This window comes from Nothobranchius furzeri, chromosome 12 (genome assembly GCF_043380555.1).
Source record: "Nothobranchius furzeri strain GRZ-AD chromosome 12, NfurGRZ-RIMD1, whole genome shotgun sequence".
Classification (NCBI taxonomy): Eukaryota; Metazoa; Chordata; class Actinopteri; order Cyprinodontiformes; family Nothobranchiidae; genus Nothobranchius; species Nothobranchius furzeri.
The window spans coordinates 23,828,320-23,853,451 of NC_091752.1; the positions used below are offsets into that span (position 1 = coordinate 23,828,320).

The 25,132-nt window shown below is 41.0% G+C and overlaps 4 protein-coding genes and 1 pseudogene across 5 annotated transcripts; 2 read left to right on the forward strand and 3 right to left on the reverse strand.

Moving 5' to 3' along the window:
• The first annotated feature begins 1,682 nt into the window (after positions 1-1,682).
• On the forward strand, positions 1,683-2,585 carry LOC129166949 (dual specificity protein phosphatase 13A-like; annotated as a pseudogene).
• A 3,246-nt stretch (positions 2,586-5,831) lies between these two features.
• LOC107375605 (dual specificity protein phosphatase 13A) lies at positions 5,832-7,432 on the forward strand. Its single transcript, XM_015944201.3, has 3 exons — positions 5,832-6,155; positions 6,376-6,593; positions 6,676-7,432. The coding sequence occupies exons 1-3, from the start codon at positions 6,031-6,033 to the stop codon at positions 6,885-6,887; spliced, it is 555 nt and encodes a 184-aa protein (XP_015799687.1). The 5' UTR covers positions 5,832-6,030; the 3' UTR covers positions 6,888-7,432.
• Positions 7,433-9,578: 2,146 nt separating this feature from the next.
• LOC107375604 (dual specificity phosphatase 29) lies at positions 9,579-12,881 on the reverse strand. The gene is made up of 3 exons (XM_015944199.3): positions 12,492-12,881; positions 12,186-12,409; positions 9,579-9,802 (listed from the first exon to the last, which is right to left on the reverse strand). Exons 1-3 carry the CDS (start codon positions 12,653-12,655, stop codon positions 9,579-9,581), a joined length of 612 nt encoding a protein of 203 aa, XP_015799685.3. The 5' UTR covers positions 12,656-12,881.
• Positions 12,882-14,092: 1,211 nt separating this feature from the next.
• LOC107375603 (dual specificity protein phosphatase 13B) lies at positions 14,093-15,261 on the reverse strand. Its single transcript, XM_015944198.3, has 4 exons — positions 15,211-15,261; positions 14,958-15,103; positions 14,646-14,887; positions 14,093-14,541 (listed from the first exon to the last, which is right to left on the reverse strand). The coding sequence occupies exons 2-4, from the start codon at positions 15,080-15,082 to the stop codon at positions 14,321-14,323; spliced, it is 588 nt and encodes a 195-aa protein (XP_015799684.3). The 5' UTR covers positions 15,083-15,103; positions 15,211-15,261; the 3' UTR covers positions 14,093-14,320.
• A 2,691-nt stretch (positions 15,262-17,952) lies between these two features.
• On the reverse strand, positions 17,953-25,005 carry adka (adenosine kinase a). Of its 2 annotated transcripts, none has more exons than XM_015944196.3 (11): positions 24,841-25,005; positions 22,993-23,067; positions 22,508-22,561; positions 19,730-19,808; positions 19,464-19,636; positions 19,279-19,387; positions 18,888-19,058; positions 18,774-18,809; positions 18,565-18,679; positions 18,393-18,479; positions 17,953-18,305 (listed from the first exon to the last, which is right to left on the reverse strand). In XM_015944196.3, the coding sequence occupies exons 1-11, from the start codon at positions 24,936-24,938 to the stop codon at positions 18,181-18,183; spliced, it is 1,122 nt and encodes a 373-aa protein (XP_015799682.1). In that variant the 5' UTR covers positions 24,939-25,005; the 3' UTR covers positions 17,953-18,180. The 2 variants fall into 2 exon arrangements, with proteins under 2 accessions (XP_015799682.1, XP_015799683.1); XM_015944197.3 differs by lacking the exon at positions 24,841-25,005 and adding an exon at positions 24,104-24,370.
• Positions 25,006-25,132: the final 127 nt, after the last annotated feature.

The window sequence follows — 25,132 nt, forward strand, 5'->3', positions numbered from 1 at the left end:
ATTTTACTTTACATCTTTATAGCTTTCACCAGCACATCAATATCAGAAGTCACATCCTGAGTGGCGGCCAACTTCAGGATATGATTCAAGTTCTTGTGTGAGCCTTGAGCGCAGCTTTGTTTTAGTTATACTCATTACAGAGAAAACTTGCTCACAAAGATAAGTTTACTTTCACTCTACATTGTAAAGTAGGAAAATAAAGTTTACACAACCATCTCGCGGGCCAGATCCGGCCCACGGGCCACATATTTGACACCCCTGGCTAGGACTTAAATGTGCTAACTTTTAACACCAGAGCAGGCATGACATATTCTGAGAATGATCAGGAACACTAACTGGTTCCAGTTGGATGACTGGAGGATGATGGGAAGATAAAAGATCATGGCGAGGAAATAATGATCTGACGAACAGGTGAGCGGACCTTCCTTACATGGGAAGTCCTTATGTCACATTAATACGGGGATACTGTAGACCCGCAGATTCACACCTGCAGCAGCGAATCTGGTGTGATCTCCAGCCTGACCACAACTTTCTCGTTGCCCCTGATACACGTAAGCATCCGCCCCTTAGCTGATGACAGCTTCAACACACCTGCTGCTTAATGATAGTAATGCATGCGATGATGTTTAGACAGAGACTCGTCTCAGAAACGTATAACTCCCCGACAGAATTGTTTAGAAAATCATCAGAAAAGTTTTAGAGTGTTTCTGTTTTAACTTAAACTTCTGTTTTCAACTTTAACTTTCACGTTGTCTGTGATTGTTTACAGAGTAGTGAGAACACGGAGCGTTCTCCCAGCGGCAGCCAGGTGCCTCTCGTTTGTCTTACTTTCGTAAACTACTGTTAGGGCACAGAATTATTCTGTCTGGTGTCTAAACATGTTTTAAAAAGAAACATATGACAAAAGTGGCACCTGCTCAGTAAAACCACCAACAGGGTGAAAAATATCAAAATATTGTAGGCAGAGACGGGCTATCTCCAGCAGTCAATGGGCAATCAGGTGGGGTACACCCTGGACAGAGAGCCAGTCCATCGCAGGGCAACACAGAGACACACAGGACAAATAAACACACACACACACACACACACACACACACACACACACACACACACACACACACACACACACATCTAAGGACAATTTAGACAGACCAATTAACCTGACAGTCATGTTTTCGGACTGTGGGAGGAAGCCGGAGAACCCGGAGAGAACCCACGCGTGCACAGGGAGAACATGCATGCAGAAAGATCCCAGGCCGGTAAGCAAACCCAGGACCTTCTCGCTGCAAGGCAACAGCTCTAACCACTGCCCCACTGCGCAGCCTAGATTTCTGATTTATTATAGAAAATTGCTTGATATTGCTTGCAACGCTGTAAGTTCATTTGATAAATATGGCTATGAACCAATATTTATGGTTATGACTCACTTTTCAATTACAAAGGGGTGGGTTTTGAAATGATTCTTACTCCATTTTCACTTGTGTACACTTAGCAATGTGAGAGTATGTGATTGGATTTATTAATGTAATTTGTTAAATTGAGTAAAATAAACTAATTGAAGTGAAGGAAAAAATTATTTTCTTTGTATAAATTTTAAACAGGCCAAATATGTGTGATTTAGTTTGGATTTATATCAAAGAAAGATAAATTAGCCGTCAAACTACTCATGTAACTGTAAACACATGTCCATGGTGCACCACCTGTCTGTGACTATCAAAGCAAAGAGGAAGTGTCAAAGCGTCAGACAGCAGGGTATTTGACCTGCACGATAAGTACAGAGTGGTACGAATACTTCAAACGTAGAAATGACAGGCAGAAGGACCTCACTCTGCAACAGTTACAGAAGACTTAAAGCAGACAAATGACACAAATACAAAAGAGGATACAAGGTGTCAGGTGAGAGCCCATCTCTGCAGGAGCTTGAGGAGGTCATGCATTCAGCTCCACGTTCATGTCGCCATGGGGATGAGGTTTGGCCAAACTTTTTTCTGTGAGACATGTGAGCATCTTGTCCTGTAGTTTGTTTAAAATTTGTGAACCTTTGACTTCCATTAGTGTTTTTCATTTTGCATTTTATTTATCAGGTTTATGTCTCACGACAAATTTGGACTCTGGCAGCTGGGTGTCACTCATGTCAGCTGGGTGTCACTCATGTGCTTAATGCCTCTCATGGTAAACTCTGCTGTAAAGGCAGCGATGACTTCTATGGAACCACCGTGAAATATTACGGAGTCCCGTCCAACGATCTGCAAACTTTTGAACTTTCACCTTTTTTCTTTCCTGCTGCAGAGTTTATTCACCAGGCTTTAACATCAGGAGGTACAGGTTTAAGAAATTACTCAGTTGGATTAAAAAGAATGTAGTTGAATTGTTTTCTTTTGCAGGAAGGGTTTTTGTGCACTGTGCTGTGGGCGTGAGCCGCTCAGCCGCACTGGTTCTGGCCGACTTGATGATTCATCATCACCTCAGTCTTCTCTCCTCCATACGCGATTTCTTCAACAGCTTTTAGAGCTAGACCAAAAACTGTGTGTGTGTGTGTGTGTGTGTGTGTGTGTGTGTGTGTGTGTGTGTGTGTGTGTGTATACATACAGAGAAGGATGCGTAAGTTTGGGCAGCCTTGTTAATCTTCATGATTTTCCTGTATAAATCGTCGGTTACGAGAAAAACTTTTAATCAAATATATCCTTTAGGAGACACACAGTGATATTTGATAAGTGAATCAACATTTATAGGATTTGCAGAATATGTGCAATAATTGTTTAAACAAAATTAGGTTGTTGCATAAATTTGTCAAGGTAAACTCATTACACAACCTTACATGTCCGAATCATAAAATAACCTCTTTAAGTACTCTTTCTCATAATTGGTCAAGGATCACTGAACTTACAAACAACTTTGATATATACTGTATATATGTATGTATGTATGTATGTATGAATAGATAGATAGATGATAGATAGATAGATAGATAGATAGATAGATAGATAGATAGATAGATAGATGATAGATAGATAGATAGATAGATGATAGATAGATAGATAGATAGATAGATAGATAGATAGATAGATAGATAGATAGATAGATAGATAGATAGATAGATAGATGATAGATAGATAGATAGATAGATAGATAGATAGATAGATAGATAGATAGATGATAGATAGATAGATGATAGATAGATAGATGATAGATAGATAGATAGATAGATGGATAGATAGATAGATAGATAGATAGATAGATAGATAGATAGATAGATAGATAGATAGATAGATAGATGATAGATAGATGATAGATAGATAGATAGATAGATAGATAGATAGATGATAGATAGATAGATAGATAGATAGATAGATAGATAGATAGATAGATAGATAGATAGATAGATAGATAGATAGATAGATAGATGATAGATAGATAGATAGATAGATAGATAGATAGATAGATAGATAGATAGATAGATAGATAGATAGATAGATAGATAGATAGATAGATAGATAGATAGATAGATAGATAGATAGATAGATAGATAGATAGATAGATAGATAGATAGATAGATAGATAGATAGATAGATAGATAGATAGATAGATAGATAGATAGATAGATAGATAGATAGATAGATAGATAGATAGATAGATAGATAGATAGATAGATAGATAGATAGATAGATAGATAGATGATAGATAGATGATAGATAGATAGATAGATAGATAGATAGATAGATAGATAGATAGATAGATAGATAGATAGATAGATAGATAGATAGATGATAGATAGATAGATGATAGATAGATGATAGATAGATAGATAGATAGATAGATAGATAGATAGATGATAGATAGATAGATAGATAGATAGATAGATAGATAGATAGATGATAGATAGATAGATAGATAGATAGATAGATAGATAGATAGATAGATAGATAGATAGATGATAGATAGATAGATAGATAGATAGATAGATAGATAGATAGATAGATAGATGATAGATAGATAGATAGATAGATGATAGATAGATAGATAGATGATAGATAGATAGATAGATAGATAGATAGATAGATGATAGATAGATAGATAGATAGATAGATAGATAGATAGATAGATAGATAGATAGATAGATAGATGATAGATAGATAGATAGATAGATAGATAGATAGATAGATAGATAGATAGATAGATAGATAGATAGATAGATAGATAGATAGATAGATAGATAGATAGATAGATAGATAGATAGATAGATAGATAGATAGATAGATAGATAGATAGATAGATGATAGATAGATAGATAGATAGATGATAGATAGATAGATGATAGATAGATGATAGATAGATAGATAGATAGATAGATGATAGATAGATAGATGATAGATAGATGATAGATAGATAGATAGATAGATAGATGATAGATAGATAGATAGATAGATAGATAGATAGATAGATAGATAGATAGATAGATAGATAGATGATAGATAGATAGATAGATAGATAGATAGATAGATAGATAGATAGATAGATGATAGATAGATAGATAGATAGATAGATAGATAGATAGATAGATAGATGATAGATAGATAGATAGATAGATAGATAGATAGATAGATAGATAGATGATAGATAGATAGATGATAGATAGATAGATAGATAGATGATAGATAGATAGATAGATAGATAGATAGATAGATAGAGATAGATAGATAGATAGATAGATAGATAGATAGATAGATAGATAGATAGATAGATAGATAGATAGATAGATAGATAGATAGATAGATAGATAGATAGATAGATAGATAGATAGATAGATAGATAGATGATAGATAGATAGATAGATAGATAGATAGATAGATAGATAGATAGATAGATAGATAGATAGATAGATAGATAGATAGATGATAGATAGATGATAGATAGATAGATAGATAGATAGATGATAGATAGATAGATAGATAGATAGATAGATAGATAGATAGATAGATGATAGATAGATGATAGATAGATAGATAGATAGATAGATAGATAGATAGATAGATAGATAGATAGATAGATAGATAATCATTGACATTTTAATTTACCTTTTCATAATCACTTAATACATTTGATTTTATATGTTTTTTTAAATACAGGAAGTGAACTTGATTCTTTAATTTACCTGTAAAGGACATTCCATAATCTTACACCATATACAGAAATATTACATTCCTTCATTTAGGTTCTGAATTTAGATTTTTTAAAGGCATCAATTCTGTTTAACATGTATCCACTCACTCTCTTGTGAAACATTTTCTGAATATTAGTTGGTAAAGTACTTGTTTCTGCCCTGTACATTATTTGCAATATTTTCCACTCTACCAGGTCAGGAAATTTCAGTATTTTATATCTAATGAATAATAGATTAGAGTGATCTCTGTAGTTACTCTATAGTTCTTAAGGTTTTGGAATCAATTAAATGACAAAAGTTCCTAAATTAATGCACCTGTCTAACAATATTGCACACTTTCTGTAAATCCTATAAACTTTGTTTCACTTCTCAAATATCACTGTGTGTGCCACCTATATGATGTAATATTTTATTGTAACAACCAACAATTTATACAGGAATATCAGGAAGATCAAACCTTTGCGTCCCACCGTACGCATAAGCGTTCTATTTGTATCGTTTGTAAACTAAAGTGTTGAGCAGTTTTCAGCCCCCTCTCTTGTTGCTCTTGTGATTAGAGAGAGAGAGAAAGAGAGAGAGAGGGAGACAGACAGACAGACAGACAGACAGAGAGAGAGAGAGAGAGAGAGAGAGAGAGAGAGAGAGAGAGAGAGAGAGAGAGAGAGAGATGGATAAACAGACCAATCAATCCAACAGCAACATTAGATAATCTGCATCCAGTCAAAAGGAAAAAACTGAACACACGCCAGGCTAATTTTGGAGTTGGACGCTTGAAAAACAGCCACCTGCTCGTGCCGCTCACTGCTGGCTGAAGATCCAGTGAAGAGTGTGACTGTAAGACTATAAGTTACACTCTGAGAACAGGGAAGATGTCAGGAAGCAGCCAGCAACAAAACCTGGTGCTCATTAAGGAGCTGGAGGTCATCTTGGATTCTTGTGTGCTGGAGCTCACACCTGTGGATGAAGTTTGGCCCAACTTGTTCATAGGAAATGTGTGAGTGCCTTTTGTTGTTATAGTCAGAAACAACTCGTCATAGTGGAAGTTTTTAAGGAGCATTGTAAAATGCAGAATGTGAAATAACCTTATTAGCACCTGTACTAGTCTTTTCTTTTACAATAATTGCAGACACATATTTTCTAATCACAGTAATTCATCAGCTTCCTGTAGGATTTATCCAGCCATTGACCTGTGTTCTCTCGTGCCTTTTGTTTAGGGCTGTGGCACAGAACAGAAAGACATTATGTAAGCTGGGCATCACTCATATCCTGAACGCAGCACACTCCAAGCAGGGCAGCATCGGCGACCAGAGCTTTTATGGAAACGCGTGTGTTTACTCTGGCATCGCAGCAGAAGACTCAGACCACTTTGACCTCAGCCAACACTTCCAACCTGCTGCAGACTTCATACACAAAGGCCTGAAGAGCAAAGATGGTAAAATAAAGCTGACTGTAAAAGTCTGCAGCTTTATCCAAATGTAATTTTCATAATTTCCATTTTCCGTCCTCCTCCTCAGGAAAGGTGCTTGTGCATTGCATCATGGGAGTGAGTCGATCTGCCACTTTGGTTCTGGTTTACCTGATGATGAAGAAGTGTCTCTCGCTGAAAGATGCTTTGAGGCACGTTGTACAAAAACGAGCCATTTATCCCAACAGGAACTTCTTATCGCTCCTCCTGAAGCTGGACGAACAGCTGACACAGAGACGGAGGTTGTGTCCTCTTCTCTGACTGCCGTCTTCTGCTTCCATTGGTTTCCACATCTTTGTGCGTCACACTTTGATCACTAATAAGTAACAGAGACTGTAAATAGTTTGATTGTGAATTGTTTTTTTATTGCTAAAGGTGTGTGGCTGAAATAATTCACATAATTTTACTCATGTTGTTTCTTTTCACCCCTAGATCTAGCTTTGCTTTTGTGAGATTTTCAAGCCCTTTACTGTAACACACTCCAAATAATTAGCAGACCAACATGTAGAGGATGACTGAGACAGCCATCTTAAAAAAATAAAATAAAATAAAAGCAATAAAAATAAATCACTTAAAAAAACTTAAACATTTAAAATGCAAATTTTTGTGTGCACACAAAATGATCTATATGATTATTCAGTGAAATTTACTCTACTAAATAAACCCTGGACCAAGAGTTAAGATTTTATAAATTTTATTTAAAATTTTCTGCTTGTTTTTAGATGAAATAAACATGTGAATTTTGTTTTTAATAGTGAGTCTGACGACCAAGAATTTAAAATAAAACCGATTCTTTGTTTAGTGTTTTTGGCGTTTTTTTTTTAATAAATAAAAAAACTCAATTTTTTTTTAAATTTATTTACAATTTCTGTTCAGGAAATCATAATCCAGTTCCTGACCTGTTTTCACTTTGGCTGTGGTCTGATAGTTACGCCTTAACTCTGACTCTCATCATCTAGATATTATAAAAGACCCCTAAACTCAAGGGATGAGCCAGAGTTTTTTTCTTTTTGCTGAATCAGTACAAAGTATCAAAACTTAGAGTTTTACACACAAGTCAGTATAATAACACCAACAGGTGACTTCTAAAGAAGTTACCCGAATGCTTGACGTGCATCAGTGTGTCATGATCCGCCCCGACCTCCCTGACTGTGGCCCTGTCCACACGTAGCCGGGGATCTGCCAAAACGTAGATATTTTTCTACGTTTTGGCCTGTCATCCACACGAAAACGTTTTTTCACACGAAAACGGATCTTTTTAAAAACTCTGGCCAAAGTGAAGATCTGTGTTTTCTCCGTTTTGGGTGTCTGCGTGTGGACGGACAAAACCGGAGTTTTAAGGTCCGCAACGTCACTTTCCGCGACAAAAAATGCTGACATCACGTGTGCGACCTGTGTTTACACTAGCCGGCATCATGGATGCCCTCAGAGCTGCGCTCTGTCACTACCCGATCCATCAATTGTCCAAGCGCTTTTTGCTTGTTTGTTTTTGCAAGCGGAATTACTGCTCCTTGCGGAAGACCACAGACGAAGGACGAGGTTAAGAACGGGAGAAGTACTGCCGCCTACAGGTCTGGCATGTCCTTAACAACGTATTTATCCGGGTACGTGTGGACAGAGTTTGTTTTTAAAACGCGGTGGTGTGGATGCAAGTTTTTGGAGGGGCGGATATTCGTTTTCAAAAAACCCCGGCAACGTGTGGACTAGGCCTGTGTCTCTCCTGCCTTGATTAACCTTATTGTTCTCACCTGTCCCTCATTACTCTGCCCATGTGTTCCTGATTTCCCTGTGTATTTATACCTCCCTCCTTGTTGCTGTCTTCGTCGTATCATTGTTGTTTGTTCATGCGCGTTTTGTCCCGTCGCTCCCGTTCCACCATTAAACCATTTTTATTTTTTCATCCATGCCTGCTCTTCTGCCTCCTGAACCCACCACCACACATGGTCTGCCATCTCCACCTTCACATCATGACACAGTGGATCATCTGAATGATGAATGATGAATTCAGAATTCAAAAATGAATTTTGCATTACTTAGGTACAAAATAAAGTGAATAAGTTACAAAGTCTTAAGAAAAAAACTTTGAACATCTCTCAGAAAACACGTAAAACTGTTATTCAAGACTTATTTGAGAGATTACAAAAGTGTTTGACTTTTTCTAAGTTTTATCAATACAAACTTTATTCATTAGCCTTTCTTAGAACTTGATGTTACACTTCATGAGGTTTTGCCAAAATGTACAAATATATACAAGCTGTGTTTTCTCATTTCACGCTTTTCTCCACAGAGCTGTTTAAAACTTTGACTGTATGTGCACAATTTTGATGGGCGGTAGCCGAAGGCAGGGAGGTTGGCGGTTTGATTCTTGGCTGCAGAAGCTTGTTCTCGGTACGTGGAATGTCACCTCTCTGGTATGGTGGGGAAATAGCCTGAGTTGGTGTGTGAGGTCATTGAGGTGGTGAAAAAGTTTCTCAGTGGCAAGGCTCTGCTCTGAGTTACTTATGGTTCTGGATGTTGTAGGGCTGTGTTGGTCGATGCAGATGGGGCAGTTCTACTGGATTGGAAGACTGGGGTGGTGGTCCCCGTATTTGAAAAGGGGGACTGCAGGGTGTGTTCCAACTACAGGGGGATCACACTGAACCTCCCTGGTATTCAGGGGTTCTAGAGAGGAGGGTCTGTCGAATTGTTGGAACTTTGATTCAGGTTGAGCAATGTATTTTTTGACATGGCTGTGGATCACAGCATCAGTTCTACACCATTGGGGGGGGGGGGGGGGGGGGGGGTCCTGGAGTTTGCACGACCAATCTACATATGTTTTTGTGGATTTGGAGAAGGTGCTCGACTTCACTCCTTGGGGTGCCCCGTGGAGCGTACCGCAACCCGACCCAGATAAGCTTATGAAAATGTATGCATATATGTGCACAACAGGGTAACCGTATGGCTTTATCTGAGTTATTGGTCATTTGTCTTTTGTTTCCCTCTATAAATTTCCTCATGCAATGAAATGTCCAGTGCTCTGAGTTGCCTTAGGAAGCCATGATTAGGCAGGATGCAGCGACGCTGCCTCACATGCTCAATAGCATCCACTACCGTTAAACCGTGTTTCGTCATCAGATATGCCAAGACCAGAGTTGCTGACCTGCTGCGACCCATCACACAGTGCACCAGCACCTTACCTGCAACAACAAAACAACTATTTAGATCATAGAATAGACTGGTATTTTCTTCAGAATACATATTATCTTAAAGAAAACAAGTAATGACTTTTTTAGAGTTATATTAGTTCAATGATCGATAAAATTAGGTTCTTTTCAGAAAATTCCTCTTCCATAAAGTTATTTCAGCGGTTTTATTTTTGTCACTTGTAGTACCTCCCAGACTGAGCAGTTTCAGGTTTCTGTCACTTAAAAAAATACAAGTAGGAGTTGACCACTCCCACCCTTCCCCCATGCTGCTATAGGCTGAGAAGCTCAGATATTTGGGAAGAGCTCTGAGTAGAGCCGCTGCTCCTCCAGCAACACCTCTCTCTTGTGTGTATAGAGTGCTCTTCTGGCACTTCGCTCTCTTATCTTTTTTTTCCCCAAGGCTCTTTGTCCTGTCTGCCCACAGAGAGCTTCTCTGGATCTCTTCTGAAAAACTTTTTTTTACTAACTATGGATCTGATAAACTGGTCATTCAATGCGATCGATAAGACTTTTTCTACAATGAGAACGGAGCAGGGGGCTCCCACATGTCCACAGGGGACACACCCAGTGGGATATATTTTGGATTCCTGGAAGGAGTGGAAGATCATATGCCTCTGCCAGCTGTCCATTGAGGACATCGAAGATGTGTGGATATTTGGTCTGATGATCACTGGATTTCTCCTGATTGGAGTGGGAGGATATCTAGTTTTCTGGAAATTTTGGAGGACGGGAGCGATTGGAGGGCGACCCGCACCCGCAGAAAGCACCGTCCGTGTGGAGACTTCTCAGACTGGGACGTTACTCGAGGTGAATCGTAAGCTGGACAATGTTATAGCTGCGATACCGGTATTAGTGCGCAAAATGGATGTCATCTCGGAGAGAGTCGCTGGACGGTAAGGACAAGTTTAAGCTTAAAACCCAAAATCGGCTTCACTGAAGGACTGGAAATGATCAGTTTAAAGACTGAAGGCAGAGAGGAAAATGATCTCAGCCTGACCCAAACAAATTCTTGTTATCTGAATCTGACGCCCTGGAAGCCTTGAGCTGCAAGCAACTAAAACCCCCACAAAGGAATGCAGACAGATGCTGTGAAAACCCGACCCCCCCCCCCCCCCCCTTCAGATTGGTGGACTTCAGCCTGGCGAGGTCATCAGCTGGAGGAGTCAATGTGCTCCTCGCTTCTCCCACGATCTCCCTCCCAACAGGGACCAAACAGGATCCCAGCTCCCCCCTGCCTTCCTATTGGAGTCTCAAGTTATGTTGTGTTGTCAGAAGTCTGTTGCATATCTGTTTGAGGTGTTTTTTTGCAGAGCAAAGCTGCCCTCCCGGTGGAGGATTACTCTGAAGTGCCTTTTTTTTTCCCTCCACCTGAACCAATCCTCACGTAACCCTCTCATCTCTATTATGGTAGCGCGATTCAGGTTGCGAATGACCACAGTCACCAATTCTTGTCATGTGTCTTGCCCATGTATGTCTGATCTCTGAATTGTGTGTGTACTGAGACTCTAATTTCCCTCTGGGATTAATAAAGTATTGATTGATTGATTGATTGATTGATTGATTGATTGAAAGGTGATTCTATTCTAATTTTTCCATTTGTGACATCACAAAAGGAGACTTTTGGAGGCAGCTTGTTTTAGGCTCGTAATTCCTTAAACTAAACAGAAAGAGGATGAAAAGGTTGTTTTTCGCGTTTGGAGTGTGTATAGAGGCAGCAGCTACCCAAATTGCAGTACAAAAGGATGCAAAAGGTACATTTTACAGAATTTGTCACTGATGTTTAGACCTCAGTATCCTAGCTGTCAAATCTCCCGTTTTGGCAGGGAAACTCCTGTATGTTACCCGTTTGCTACGTCTTCCCATATTTGTAATTTCAAGCAAACTTCCAGCATTATGTTCATGACATGGAGACTGCAAATTCCCTCCCCCCACCCCATGCATTTGCAGATGCTTTTATATCCAGACGTTACCCGATCTGTTCCATGTCTGTCTCTAGATATCACTCGTTTAATTTTTTTGAGGAGGGAATGGCGATGCTGTTGATGAATTTAAAGGAAGTGAAATCCTGACTACCGGTAATCACAGGAATACAGTGTCTGTCTCTGACTATTAAAAGGCATGTCTCTGTCACTCTCTGCGAGCCTGCTGCAGAGCCCTTGCGTTGACGCATCAGGGCGTTGCATGTCTCCATGTGCTCACAGACAGAGAAGTATAAATCAAGCTTAACATAATTTAATATGTGGTCAGCTGGCTTGACAACACAGTGTAGGGGAGGGGAAACAATTCACTTTTAGGGCAGTAATTTGAAACGGACACTATGGGATGTTAAAGCAAGGCAAAACTAGTGCAGTTAAAAACACAAACTATAACTCACTCTGTGGGTGGCTGAGGGCCTCGTGGATGAATTCTGCTGCAGGGAAGAAGTACTGTGAGATGAGGAATGTGGGTTTGTCATCAGCCTCTACACCGTAGTACTGGTTGTTCATGCGGCTGTAGTAATTAGCACCAGTGAACACATTATTCCACTTTCCCTCTGCTGCATTTAGGACGTGAGTGATGCCCAGATCCTTCAGCTCGGTGAGCTCCAGAGCTGTTTTCCTGTTTCCATAAATATGAAGATGTCTGCACAAACATATTCCATTGATGTTGGAGGATCTCTGGATTGTATGATTTCACTCACTCGTCACCAATGTAGATACGTGGCCACACCTGATTGACGTGTGCATATTGAGCTGTGGTACCGGTCCAGAAGAGCTGCTCCAGGTCCAATGTTCCTGGAGTGATGTAATCACTTTCTGGGTCCACCTTCACTGCTGTGTATGGATTCATGCTTCTGAACTTCATCAGATAGGAGGACACGGTTCACTTTTGTCATTCAGAAAATTCACACTCCACACTGCTAAAGGCATAGCTCTCATATGCACAAGGAAGCTGCTGAAGTTCAGAAGTTGTTTCATGTAAATGTGTGAGATATGTGAAGGTCAGATTCTGCAGCTCAGATTTTGGGTATGACCTTTGACCTGTGCTGTAGGTGGAGAAACCAAAGATGCTCATGGACCTGAAGGAGGCATCCTGCCATTTGTCACAGTCTATGATCCGCCTATATCACTGAAAAATTAACATAAAAAATCATTTAAAATATTGATGCAGTACTTGAAATATCACGATATCTGAATGTGTCAACATTCTTATTAAAAATATTTAATTTATTTAATGATTTAATAAGGTAAGGCAACTTTATCAATTTACTGTGAAAAACATGACAAAATGATGCTTGAATAAACTCACAAAAAGATAGATTCACTATTTTGGTGAGTTTTTGTTAAATTTGTCACCAATATATTTATGAAGTTGTTAATTTGTAGAAGTTAAGGATTCAACTTAAAGAGAACATCAACAAAAAAAAAGTACTCACCTAATTCAGATTTGTTTCCCGGCAAGAAGGGAACCTCGTTTCAGTCAGTGAACAGTGTGTGTGTGTGTGTGTGTGTGTGTGTGTGTGTCTTTGTACACAGAAAGCATAAAGACTGTACCATGGATCTGAAATGGTCTCACTGGTGATATTTTTAGGTAGGTGAGCTGGATAATATGACAGACGCATGGGCGCACGCACACACACACACACACACACACACACACACACACACACACACACACACACACACACACACACACACACACACACACACACACACACACACACACACACACACACACACACACACACACACTTTCTCATTGCCTTTTCAAGATAAATGCACATTAATCATGGTGAATTTCAAATTTTTGTCATGAAACAAGAGGTTTGTGATTCAGTTGTTTATTGTAGAAACTGGTGATCTGCTTCTCAAGATTCAAGATCATTTTTGTCATTGCACAGCCGTACAATGAAATTGACTGTGTGCTCATTAAAGCCAGCTCACGTAATCAGGTAGTAAAATGTCAGTAAAATAAAATAACAAGGCTAAAATAGATGTCACGCTCCATCCAGCAGATAAGAGCTCTGTTTTAACCATCATTTAACCACTATGCTGATGTTCGGTTTGCTCTGTTGATGAAGGCTCCGATCCAGCTGTCTGAGCTGCTCCAGAAATCCAGAGTTTGGTCCAATGTCTCGGCTCAGACGCACAGTGATGATGGCCTCCACGCCACTTTGATGTGGGCGTAAAAGCGCTGACCGGTGTTGACCTGCTGCAGCGTTCAGTATGTGAGTTACACCCAGAAATGACAGGGTTGCTTTATCTCGTGCAACAGACCTTAACACACAACCACAATGGTTTTTACTACACACGCGTCATCGCACTTCGTGGTGCCACTGCTTTACTCGCTCACTCATCTCCAATGTAGAGATTGGGCCAGACTTGATTAACAGGTGCAAGAAGCTTCCTGTTCATCCAGAGAATTTCCCTCAGCTCTGTCAGAGATGGCGTGTCCTCATTTCCACTGTAGCAGTCCAGACACTTGTGTGTGCTGGTGCATGTTTGGGTTCACACAAAAGTCTTGTGTCTGTTACAGTGACTGGGCCAGTCTCTTTCTTCTCCTCTCCTTCTCGAGGCTCATGTCGAGACTACGGAGCTGTTGCAAGAAGCCCGGGTTGGGACAGATGTCTCTGTGCTGCCTGACGGCAGCCGCCGCCTCCTGCAGCCTCAAACACTCGACGATCATCAGGAAGGCCAGCACTAAGGTGGCAGAGCGGCTCACACCCATCAGACAGTGCACAAACACCCGCCCTGGGACAGAAATGCAGCAACGTAAACACCCAGTAAAACAGTCCCATGGGGTTTCTGCACAACGGTATCACGGAAGTACTCTATAATATGAGGTGCTAACTTGCCTCCCATGCCCAGAGCTGCTCTGATGTACCGTGCTGTTGGATAGAAGAAAGGACTTAGGATGAAATCTATTGCATCATCAGCCTCCACCCCATAATAATCCACAGACATGTCTCTGTAGAAACGAGGGCCCGTGTTGACGTAAAAACGGGCTCCAGGGCCGGGGTTGAGGGGCCCATGAGCGGCATTTACAATGTGAGTAATGCCCAAACTGTGGAGAATGCCCTTATCACGAGCCGCCACCCTGAAACATGATCACTTGTTAAAGTTCTGCAGGACTTATGCATGTGCATGCTTGTTATGTGTGCACCTACTCGTTGCCAATGAACAGGTTTGGCCAGACTTGATTTACATGTCCAGTTGGTTGTCTGTTTGCAAGCAGGAAGTCCTGCAGGTCTGAGACAGAGGGAGGTTCATACGGAGGATCTCTAAGAGACATACTGATCCAAAAAAGAAGATTCTGTACAAATATATAACAAAACTATTAGACGTCACAATAAATCACAATTAAACCAGAAAGCCTGAGATGATACAAACCGAATCCACATGGTAAATCATACAACTCACCTCTTCTCCACAATCTGGTACTTCATCAACACAAAGATGTCTGCAGCCTGGTTCCTTTTATAACTCTGTAATCAAACACTCACTGGTAACACGCATGTGCATGCGCACACACACACACATCAGTTATCAGCAGCTGGGACACTTTTAAACACGTTTGAACTACATGCCTGAGATTCTGTGTGGCAAAGGTCCAGTGAACTTTAACATGAGCTTTTTCTTGTAATAACAGTTTATGCAACACGCCAGTGCTCTGAAAACACGTGTGCTCGAAGCTGTGCGTCACACATTTCAAGATGACTTGTATCTAAAGTTGTAACAGTTCATTGGTCAATACAAAACTTATTTACGGAGTTCTTGGCACAAAATCCCTCACGTGAAACAATTTCAATAGTTTTATTATTGAAAATGTCAGTATCTTCCACAATGAGCTGTTTCAAAACAAGCTGGAGCGGGCCATGCCCACCCATCCCACACCCAGGCTGCTATAGGCTGAGAAGCTCCAATATCAGGGAAGGCCTCGAAGAAGAGCCGCCGTTCCTCCAGCTGCAGCTCTCTTGTACACGAGAGGTGGCTTTATTCTAAAGCCCTTTTAACAAGACGCACTGTGCCAGCAAATCCGCATAATATTACCGCAACAGTGTGTTATAAACGTGGCGTTCAGCCTCGCTTGGTACTCATACTGCAGTAATTGTCTTGTCTTAAAAACGACGAGTATGCCTTGGCGCAACAGATGTGTGATCAGTGTCACGACCACACAGGGAGTCACTGTCGAGCTCTGGCTGGCCACTATATCAAAAATGAAAGTAAAAATGGGCCGTAAATTTAATTTCGCTTGCGTAAACAGAATCAGCTGAGATGATAATCTGCAGAGATGCTCCACGAGTCGTTCTCCGTTTGAGCTGCAGCTCAGATCACCAGAGACTGTGGGGGAAAGACACCTTAAGGTGCGGCTCGTTAAAAAAACGTATTGAGCACAGCTTCAATCGCTATACAAAGCCAGGGATGTCCAAGTTAAACAAGTCCAGGGTGTTTCAGAGACCGCCCCCAATATCCTCTTTATGCCGCCATTACCTAATCTTTTGTAAAAAGGACACGATTGCACCACATCACTGTCATGGTCTGACCACTTATACACGACCTAAAGCTCCCTGATGCTGATTCAGCATTTGCAGCCAATTGACCACCTTGTTTTGTAAAACGGCTTAATTTACCTATTTGTGACATCACAAACTGGGACTTTTTGAAACAGCTTGTTTTAGCCACATAATCCCTAAAAGCAATCACTGACAGAAAACAATTATCTGGAGTGTTTATGGAGGCAGTAGAGACCCACACGATACCACAGCGTTTTTGGTCATTTATTTAGCCGTTCGAAAAATAGCACAAATATAATTTTATTCAACATGTTTATTAATTTTGGAGTCTAATACTTAAGTTTTTGTTCTATGGTTCTTCAATATGAAAGAAAACAAAAAAAAATGAATAATCAGATTCAGTTTTACTTTGTTCCAGTTTTCCACCATGAAGGAAACTTTGAGGTCACGTAAGGCTTTTTGGTGCCTCTGGGCATACAAAGAAAAAGCCAATCAGATGTAGAAACAGATTTTTCAACACAAGCAGGTTAATCTTCAGTAAACCTCCTGAAACTTGTATGTGTTCACTGAAATTCTGACTCATGGTTGTTAGATTCAAGCATTCACAGTTGCACAAATCACACCGCAAACTCATGTAAGTAGATTCAAATGTTTGGCCCCAAAAATCTGAGTCATCCTGCTTCTTTTTCTAAATTTCTTTATGCCTTTGGGTTGGACTAGAGGCTGAACCTCTGACAACACATTTTACTAAAAGACATTTATATCCATCACAAATTCAGGGGTGAAAAATAAACAGTGATCTAATAATCATTTTAAAAATGTCATTGATGCATCTTACTGGTTCCCCTGCAAAAAATACTTGAGATCTACACTGTAAAGCAGGCTCAAGTAAAATTTTTTTTGGCTTTATAAGTTAATCAAAACAACACCAACACGGATCATAATGTTTATTAACAAGTCAGTGAGTTGAACCAGGCTTTTGGGCTATGAAGGTTTGCATTTATGATCTGGATCAGCAAATTTAGTTCCATTTTAGTTGCAAAACTGCCTATTTAAATAATTTATGAGATGGATATGATTGAGTCTTGTCCAATGTAGTTATGTAGATTTAGTCAGAAAAATGTTCCCGTTTCTCACTTAATATGTTTGATCTTCTGCTGGGAACGTCGCTGATGTCAACGCCTCTCAGAAAAGATGAAACAGAGCAGTTTCCAGAGAACACAGATAGGGCGTTCAGCTCAACGGATCCGAAACTGTTGTTTTTGCAGAAAAGAAAAGGCACGTTGCTCACCAGGACGAACTTCTAAATACTGTTAAGAGTGAAACGAGCATCAAGCCGCATCAGGAAGATTTGACACACATTTATAAAAAAAAAGTGTGCATTAAAATGAAAATGTATTTGGTTTCTTCATAAAAAATAAAAATAAAAACACTGAAATGTAAAATCACTGCTGCACGTTTCAGGGTTAAATCCTGAAATCGTCCTTCGCAGTCGTGCTTCATCCTTTAGTCACTTTCTGTGCCTCTAAGAGGCAGAAAGACTCAGACGTCCACACAAACGCTTACAGCTGAGTGTCATGTGATCAGAGCAGCCTGGCGGCATCTGGGAATAAACACAGATAGAAATAAAAACAAAAAAAAAATGTATTCATAAAAAACTAAATCAAAACTGGCTGGGCTGTGTGATCCTCTAGTGACCCCTTGAGGACAAAACAAACTCCCTATGGGTGTGAAAATGTGCTCCTGCTTTAAAAATACGTACAATGGGTGGTTGATTCAATAAAATAAGGTAAATTTAAAAAAATATATCTGGACTAAAATAGTGGAGGCAGTGTGAGTTTGAGGTTTCTGGCTGAAGAAAGTTTTCCCAGACGCTTCACTTAAAGTCAGGTTTCTCTGGGAAGGTGCAGCCTGCTCGTCTGATGATGACGTTGGCGGAGTAGTGTGCTGCCTTCACGCACTGATCCAAAGGTTTTTCTTGGACAAGCCCAGACAGGAAGCCTACAGGTACACACACACACACAAAACTCAATTACACAAACTTCAACAGATGACACAAACCCAAGAGAAAAATCTGGAAAGTCTTGCCTCCAACAAAAGCGTCGCCTGCACCATTAGTGTCAACAATGTCCTTTGGGTCGATCTTCAGCACAGGGAAAGTCTCAATCTTATCACCTGAGTAGAAAAGAGCAAAAACGACACGATAAAAACAGAACAGATCAATAAAAAACACAGAAACATGAATTAAAAGCAGTCTTACTTGAACCCATGACTGTATCATCCTTCCCCTGAGTAAACACCACGATCCTCTGCCTCTTTTTGTTGACTTTGGGTAAAGCCTGGGCTTTTTTTGCAATTTCCTGAATATCCTCCGTCTAACGCAACAACAAAATAACAAAAAGACACTTCAACGCTGATGCACAGAACACAGGAAAACTGCAGCTCTATGCACGTGAAAGACCTGCTCACCTCAAAGTCCTGCTCTTTAGCAAAAGCAGTAGCTTCCTGAATTTAAAGAAAACATGCAAACCATCAGCATTTCTGTCGCATGTGTGGAGGTCACTGGGACGAAACGTGGCTTACCGTCTCATTGCCAAAGAGCACGTCAATGTAGGGCATGACCTGCATGAGGCTGTCCTTGAAGAACTGACAGATGAAGGGTGCAGAAAGGTTCATGCAGAACAATTTGTTATTTTCAGAAGCGTGCTTGGCCACTTTTAGGATGGACTCTACAGAGACGGTCAGGAAAAAACCCTGGAAGGACAAAAATGACTGTCAGGACAGGGAACCCATGTAGAAATACATCTAACCTCCTTTAGACACATTCGTTCACTCATTACTGACGTGCTAATCAGTAATCCAGTTGGGGGTGAATAACCGATGAGCTGGGTTGTCCGGTGACTTAATGTTAAAATTTGTAGAAGAGTCAACAAATCAGGGTTTGGATGAGTCTGAATCAACGGTGAGGACTTACAGCGATATAGTAGACTCGAGCTTTTTCCACCAACTTCCAATTTTCCTCCAGATCTAAATGCTTTTCCTTCTTATAACAGTTAGCAGCAGCTAGGTTCGCTACCAGAGACCTGAAGGGCGTAAAGCACACGATCAGAGATACGATCAGAACTGATAGATGTACTGAATGACTGCTGCTTCTTTTACCGGTTGTCTCCTGTGATGCACGCAGCGCACGTCCCGGTGGGTTCCTCGTCCTGTTCGTAGTAGTGAGCATCAACGTGGGTCTCCTTGGCCTTCTGCTTGAGGATTTCTCCAAACTTATCTTTGCCGATGCAGCCGAAGAACGTTCCCACGTTATGAGGTTCCTGGATCATCCACTAGAAACCATCACAGCATCTTAAATGAGCAGCTCAGTAAATTCCTCTAACAAAGTAAAACACTGGTGGTTGATCTACGTTGCAGAAGCTGACCTGAGCGATCTTAATAGAGTTCTGAGTGGCTCCTCCGGCGTGGTACTCGACTTTAAACTTCTTTACAAGCTCGTCAAACCTGCACAAAGACCCAATCCTCAGATTATATTAATATAAAACAGAAGTTCTTAAACACAACCTGCTGTAATAAATGTGAAAACCTGTTGCTATAATAATGAAACTAAATAATTCCATCATCCACATTTCCCTGTTTTAACTACAAACACACGGATTCTGGATTTGAGAATGATACAGATTTCAGATCCAGGTCTGAATAATACCAAATTACTAGGGGTAAGCCTTTAATCCCAGACCAGTCCTTGGTTTTAACGTCAAGGTTTGTCTCATTTTCGGTACAGTGAGTGGAAAAAGTGAGAAGTAGTTTGTGTGTGTGTGTGTGTGTAAATGGATACAGCTTTGCTAATATTTAAAATAAAACTTTACTTGCAGGAAATTCTATGACAAAATATTCTCAGACAACCTAAAAATATCTCAGATCTACACTGCCCAGTCCCCCAAAAAGTCCCAAATTGGATTTAACTAAGCAAATAGGTACGAGCCTCCCATTGGATAATTACTGCATGGGGGGGGGGGGGGGGGGGGGATTATTTTTCACCTGGCAACAAGTGATTTAACCCCAGCTGGTGCAATGAGTTACTTCTCATTTCTCAAACAACCATGTGGAAAGTGGTTGTGGAAAAGATGTTAGTATGTTTGATAAGGGTCAGATCATTGGCATGCATCAAGCAGAGAAAACGTCTGAGGAGATCCTAGAAACGATTAAACTGGGTCAAGAACTGTCCAACACATTATTAAAAACCAGCTTGATGAGTCCAGATGGACCCTGTTCCAGAGTGATGGTGCATCAGGATACGAAGAGATGCCGATGAAGTGATGCACCCATCATGCCTAGTGCCTAATGTACAAGCCTGTGGGGGCAGTGTTATGATCTGGGGTTGCTGCAGTTGATCAGGTCTAGGTTCAGCAACAGAATGTGCTCCAAGAATGAGGTCAGCTGACTACCTGAATATACTGAATGACCAAGTTATTCCACCTTCCCTGATGGTACGGGCTTGTTCCAAGATGACAATGCCAGAATTGATCAGGCTCAGATAGTGAAAGAGTGGTTCCGGAAGCATAAGACATCATTTTCACACATGGATTGGCCGACACAGAATCCAGACCTTAACCCCATTGAAAATGTTTGGGATGTGCTGGAGAAGGCTTTGAACAGTGGTCAGACTCTACCATCATCAACGCAAGATGCATTAATGCAACACTGGATGGAAACACATCTTGTGACATTGCAGCTTACTGAAGCATCGTCTGGTGCATCGACCAGGTAAACCGGGTCTTTCGAAGGATGCCGCCCCTGAATGTGGACGCAGCAGCTGGTGTTGCTGGCTGAAGACTAAAATGTGCTGCAGTTACAAGTCCTTGTGGGAACTCGGTACGCGTCGGTGCCAAACCGAATGTTCCGTACCAAACCAATCCAAATACATGTCCCGTCACACCCCTACACATGACTGACTTTCTGAATATCTATGTGTGCTATAAAAACACAAACATGCATTTAAGAAGATTTTTTATAGCGTCATTTGACAGCAAACATTAATTTAGGTTGTATATTTTTTATATCCAGGAAGTGTCGAGTTTGGATCCCTTCTCCCTCTGGACTGTAAACACAAAACAGTCTCTCAGAGTAGCAAGTGGCAAGCTGAAACTTCACTGATGTGAAGAAGTGATTCCTTTCATATCTATCCTGCACTTTAAATAATGCCTTGAACGTGGAAAAGCATTTTTGGCTGCAACTCTGACCCTACTCGGTCTACTCAGAAAAGTTTAATGGGCAGCGATGGTTGGATTCTATCTTCAGGAGCTCTCAAAAACTGAGCCGGACTGTGACAGTGAATTCAGACTACTTGTTAAACCACAGCCAGTACCAGAGTACGTTTTCAGACAGGTTACTTCTTCAAACCGGCAGCATCCCAACATTAAAACCACCAATAGGAGCGCCAGGGCGCTGAGTAGAACCAAAACGCTAACCGCTAACTGAGCAGTCATGAAGTTTGGTGGGTGAGCGTCGGAGACGGACTGGGACAATAAACATTCAGACAGAGATAAGGTAGCTCCTTATCTCTGTCTGAATGGTGTGTGTGTGTGTGTGTGTGTGTGTCCATGCAAGTGTGTGTTAGCAACTTGTTAACAGCTTCTCTGACAAAGAATTGGGGGTTTGCTGGAGATCTGGGATTACATCATGAAATGGATGAAATTCCCACGGTGGAGGCGGGATTTCCTCAAATCCAAGCTTCTTCTTTCCGGGTTAATGAAGTGTCTCAAAAAAATAACGTAAATTTCAGAACAGATGGCATCTCCACAGAGCCAACGGTGACATTTTAATCATATCTGGGCTTGCTCTGAAAGCGTAACAGCAGACTAAACTCGTTTGAATGCAGAAACAACTGACTTTCTTATCTCCTGCTGTTAAATGTTTGCTCTTGTCTGAGTGGGACTGGGGAGGCTAAGTGTCCCGTTCTGTTATTGGACAAGACCGTCTCCCTGTGCTGCGTCGCCATTGGCTGTCCATGCAGGAGCAGAGGTCAACGGTGGCATTCTCTTGCGTGTGCCTGTCTCGACCGGCCCTCTCCAGAACAAAGAAGCACAAGCTCGGTGTGAATTCAGATGTGTTTTTTTCCTGGCTGTGAATACATCGTCTGAAGGTTACACGTGTCACGTCTCTGACTCTACAAGGAGCGCTGCGCTGTGGGAGATACTAACAGTGCTTTGTGCTTGTCCTCAGCCAGGATCTGGTCGTTGGGCTTCAGGGAATACCTGGGTATTATTAAAGAACAAAACAGGCGACATTAGGTTCATTATTAAAAACAGCAGCAATATGTAAAAACAAAAGCACACACCCTAAACGCTAACCCACTAATCAGATCATTGTTTCCTTAACTACAGTTTCAGCTATAACCCAGGAAACCCTATCTTGTGGACAGACCAGTCAGAACATGAAACGTATGTGTTCGTATTCCTGCTGAGGGGTGGAAAAAAGGATTATCCTCTCTTTTTTGTTGCTGACAATTAAGTTTCAAGCTACATAACAACAACAGATCTGCAAAAACCAGGAATATTAGGCTTCATTTTGACCTCAGGATCGTCTTTCCTCCTTTAAATCTCCCGGTGGCTGGTGCGAGCTCAGTGATAAATGTTTCCACATCTGATTGGATTCTTTTTTTTTTGTTTGTTCATTACAAACTTACTTATCCAGGAAGTCTTTATCTACAACAGCAGAGATGTCCAATAAGGGGTTTCCCATCCCAAAGAGAGAATTAGCACTGAAACAAAAGCAGATAATTACATCAACACATTTTTCTGATTTTATTTCACATACCAAAAAGAAATAAACCCTAAATGCGTTTGAAATGGACTGAAAGCGCTTACTGGTTTGTAAGATCACACCGTTTTCATGTGACTTCTATTACAGCGACTTAAGACTTTAAACCCAGATAGAAATGCAGAAAGAGAGCAAGCACAGCAGATGGTTACACCAATGTAACATTCATGACTCATCAACAAACAGTTAAAAACAAAGGTGACGAAAGTAAAAACGAAGGAGACGAAAGCCTTTCGTGGTGAGAATCTGGGCATCCAGGCGTGCAGTTATGTTATGACAGAGTGAGGCAACACGAGGACAGCAGAGCACCACGTGTGAGAGCGTTTCTGCTTTATGAGCACAAAGCCAACCGCAGGGTTGGACCGTTTTTGAGAGACATTTTTGATCTTGTGATGCCAACAAACAAGCAGCAAAAAGCCTCCATAGCACGACGAGACAAAGGGCGACAACTAAAAGCCAAGTCTGTGTTTTGTGTCATCACACAACGTTCCCTCTCAAAGCTATCTGGAACATCAGTAACCCATTACAGACGAAGAGTGGACAGCCTGTTCTGAGGACACACAACTAGGAAGCTGCATTAAACCCACATCTAGATTTGACTGATAAAGAATTCAGACGTGCCTTGTGTTGTTTTCACCCCTAAATAATTTGTGTTTGTGAGAAAACCCCAGATGGAAGAGACTAAGAGAGCCTTTGCACAAAACTCCAAACATATGTGCTGCCATGTTTCCCACAAAGCCTCTTATTTTATTTAAATAACAAAGGACGACCTGTTTTGAGAAAGCAATGAATGGACTATTTTTTAAAATGCACATATCCTGCAGAGGTTACACCCTCATCATTATCTCACTCAGCACATAACATCTGCCAGAATGCAGTCAGATGATTAATGAGCTTGTGCAGCCAATTACACAAACCCAGGACCCCCTGACTGCCTTCAGATCCTCCATCCAGGCTGAATGTCAGCGAGCTCTTACCTGGCAGCAGACATCCTGTTCCTTCTCTCTGTGCTAGACGATGACAGACCTGTTGAGCAACCTAAAACCAGCTCTGAAAAGGGCTTAACATTCAGAAAAAAAACCAACAATTTCTGCAAAGCGTGCAAGGAGGTCGATGCTTCTACTACAACCACAGCGCCCCCTACTGGAGACGGCGATAAGAGGCATCTGCAGGAGGACGGGCCACAGCGGTCTGCCTCTGTCTGCTGATTGGCTTGCTTATGCCGACTCCATCGGTTCAATCGCTCTGTTTGTTTGGAGCTTTGCTACAACCATGAGAAGCAGGTTTATGTGACGCAATCTGCCCTATGATCTGATTTCCACAAGGTGAAGGGAAAAAAAAACAATACTAAAAAATGCAGACCACGTGACTTAATTCATTGTTTTTGAGGCTGGTGCGGGATGTCTCTGCGTGCTCGCTGATTAATTCCAGCATGCTTGGATGTTAAATCTGAACTCAGATCAGATATCAGCACACCTACCTGAACGCCCTCTGCTGCAGTGCTAGATTACTAGATTTTTGCACTTGGTTTTAATTCTAAGCGTTCAGGGCTAGGAAGATCAACACACTTTTCATACGCACAACTGTTTCATGAAACTTTAAATTAACAAATCACTGTAATCATCAGACCTGCGAACTGATATGCACTCATTTGAGCAAGAGTCCAGTGTTACCGCTACAATTATTAGCATTTTTATAAAGAGTTTTCCGTCACCTCAGTTTGGCAGGAGACTTTTTGGTCGGAGACTCTCTCTTCTCATCTTCTGAAGCAGAAAGTTTAGGTTTCTTTGCTTTGGGTTCATCAGAAGCCATGGCTAACCGGACTATGCACGTTGAGCTCACCTTATGAAAATGCGGTCATGCTATCAACAAAACCCGGTCTTGGTTCCCTGAGTATTGACTCGCAGGCAGCTAGTTTGAAATTGCGCATTTTTATGCCTTGGGGTTATACTGATAACAGGGACTTAGCAACGTGAACTTGGTAAATTTATGATATATAATTTGAG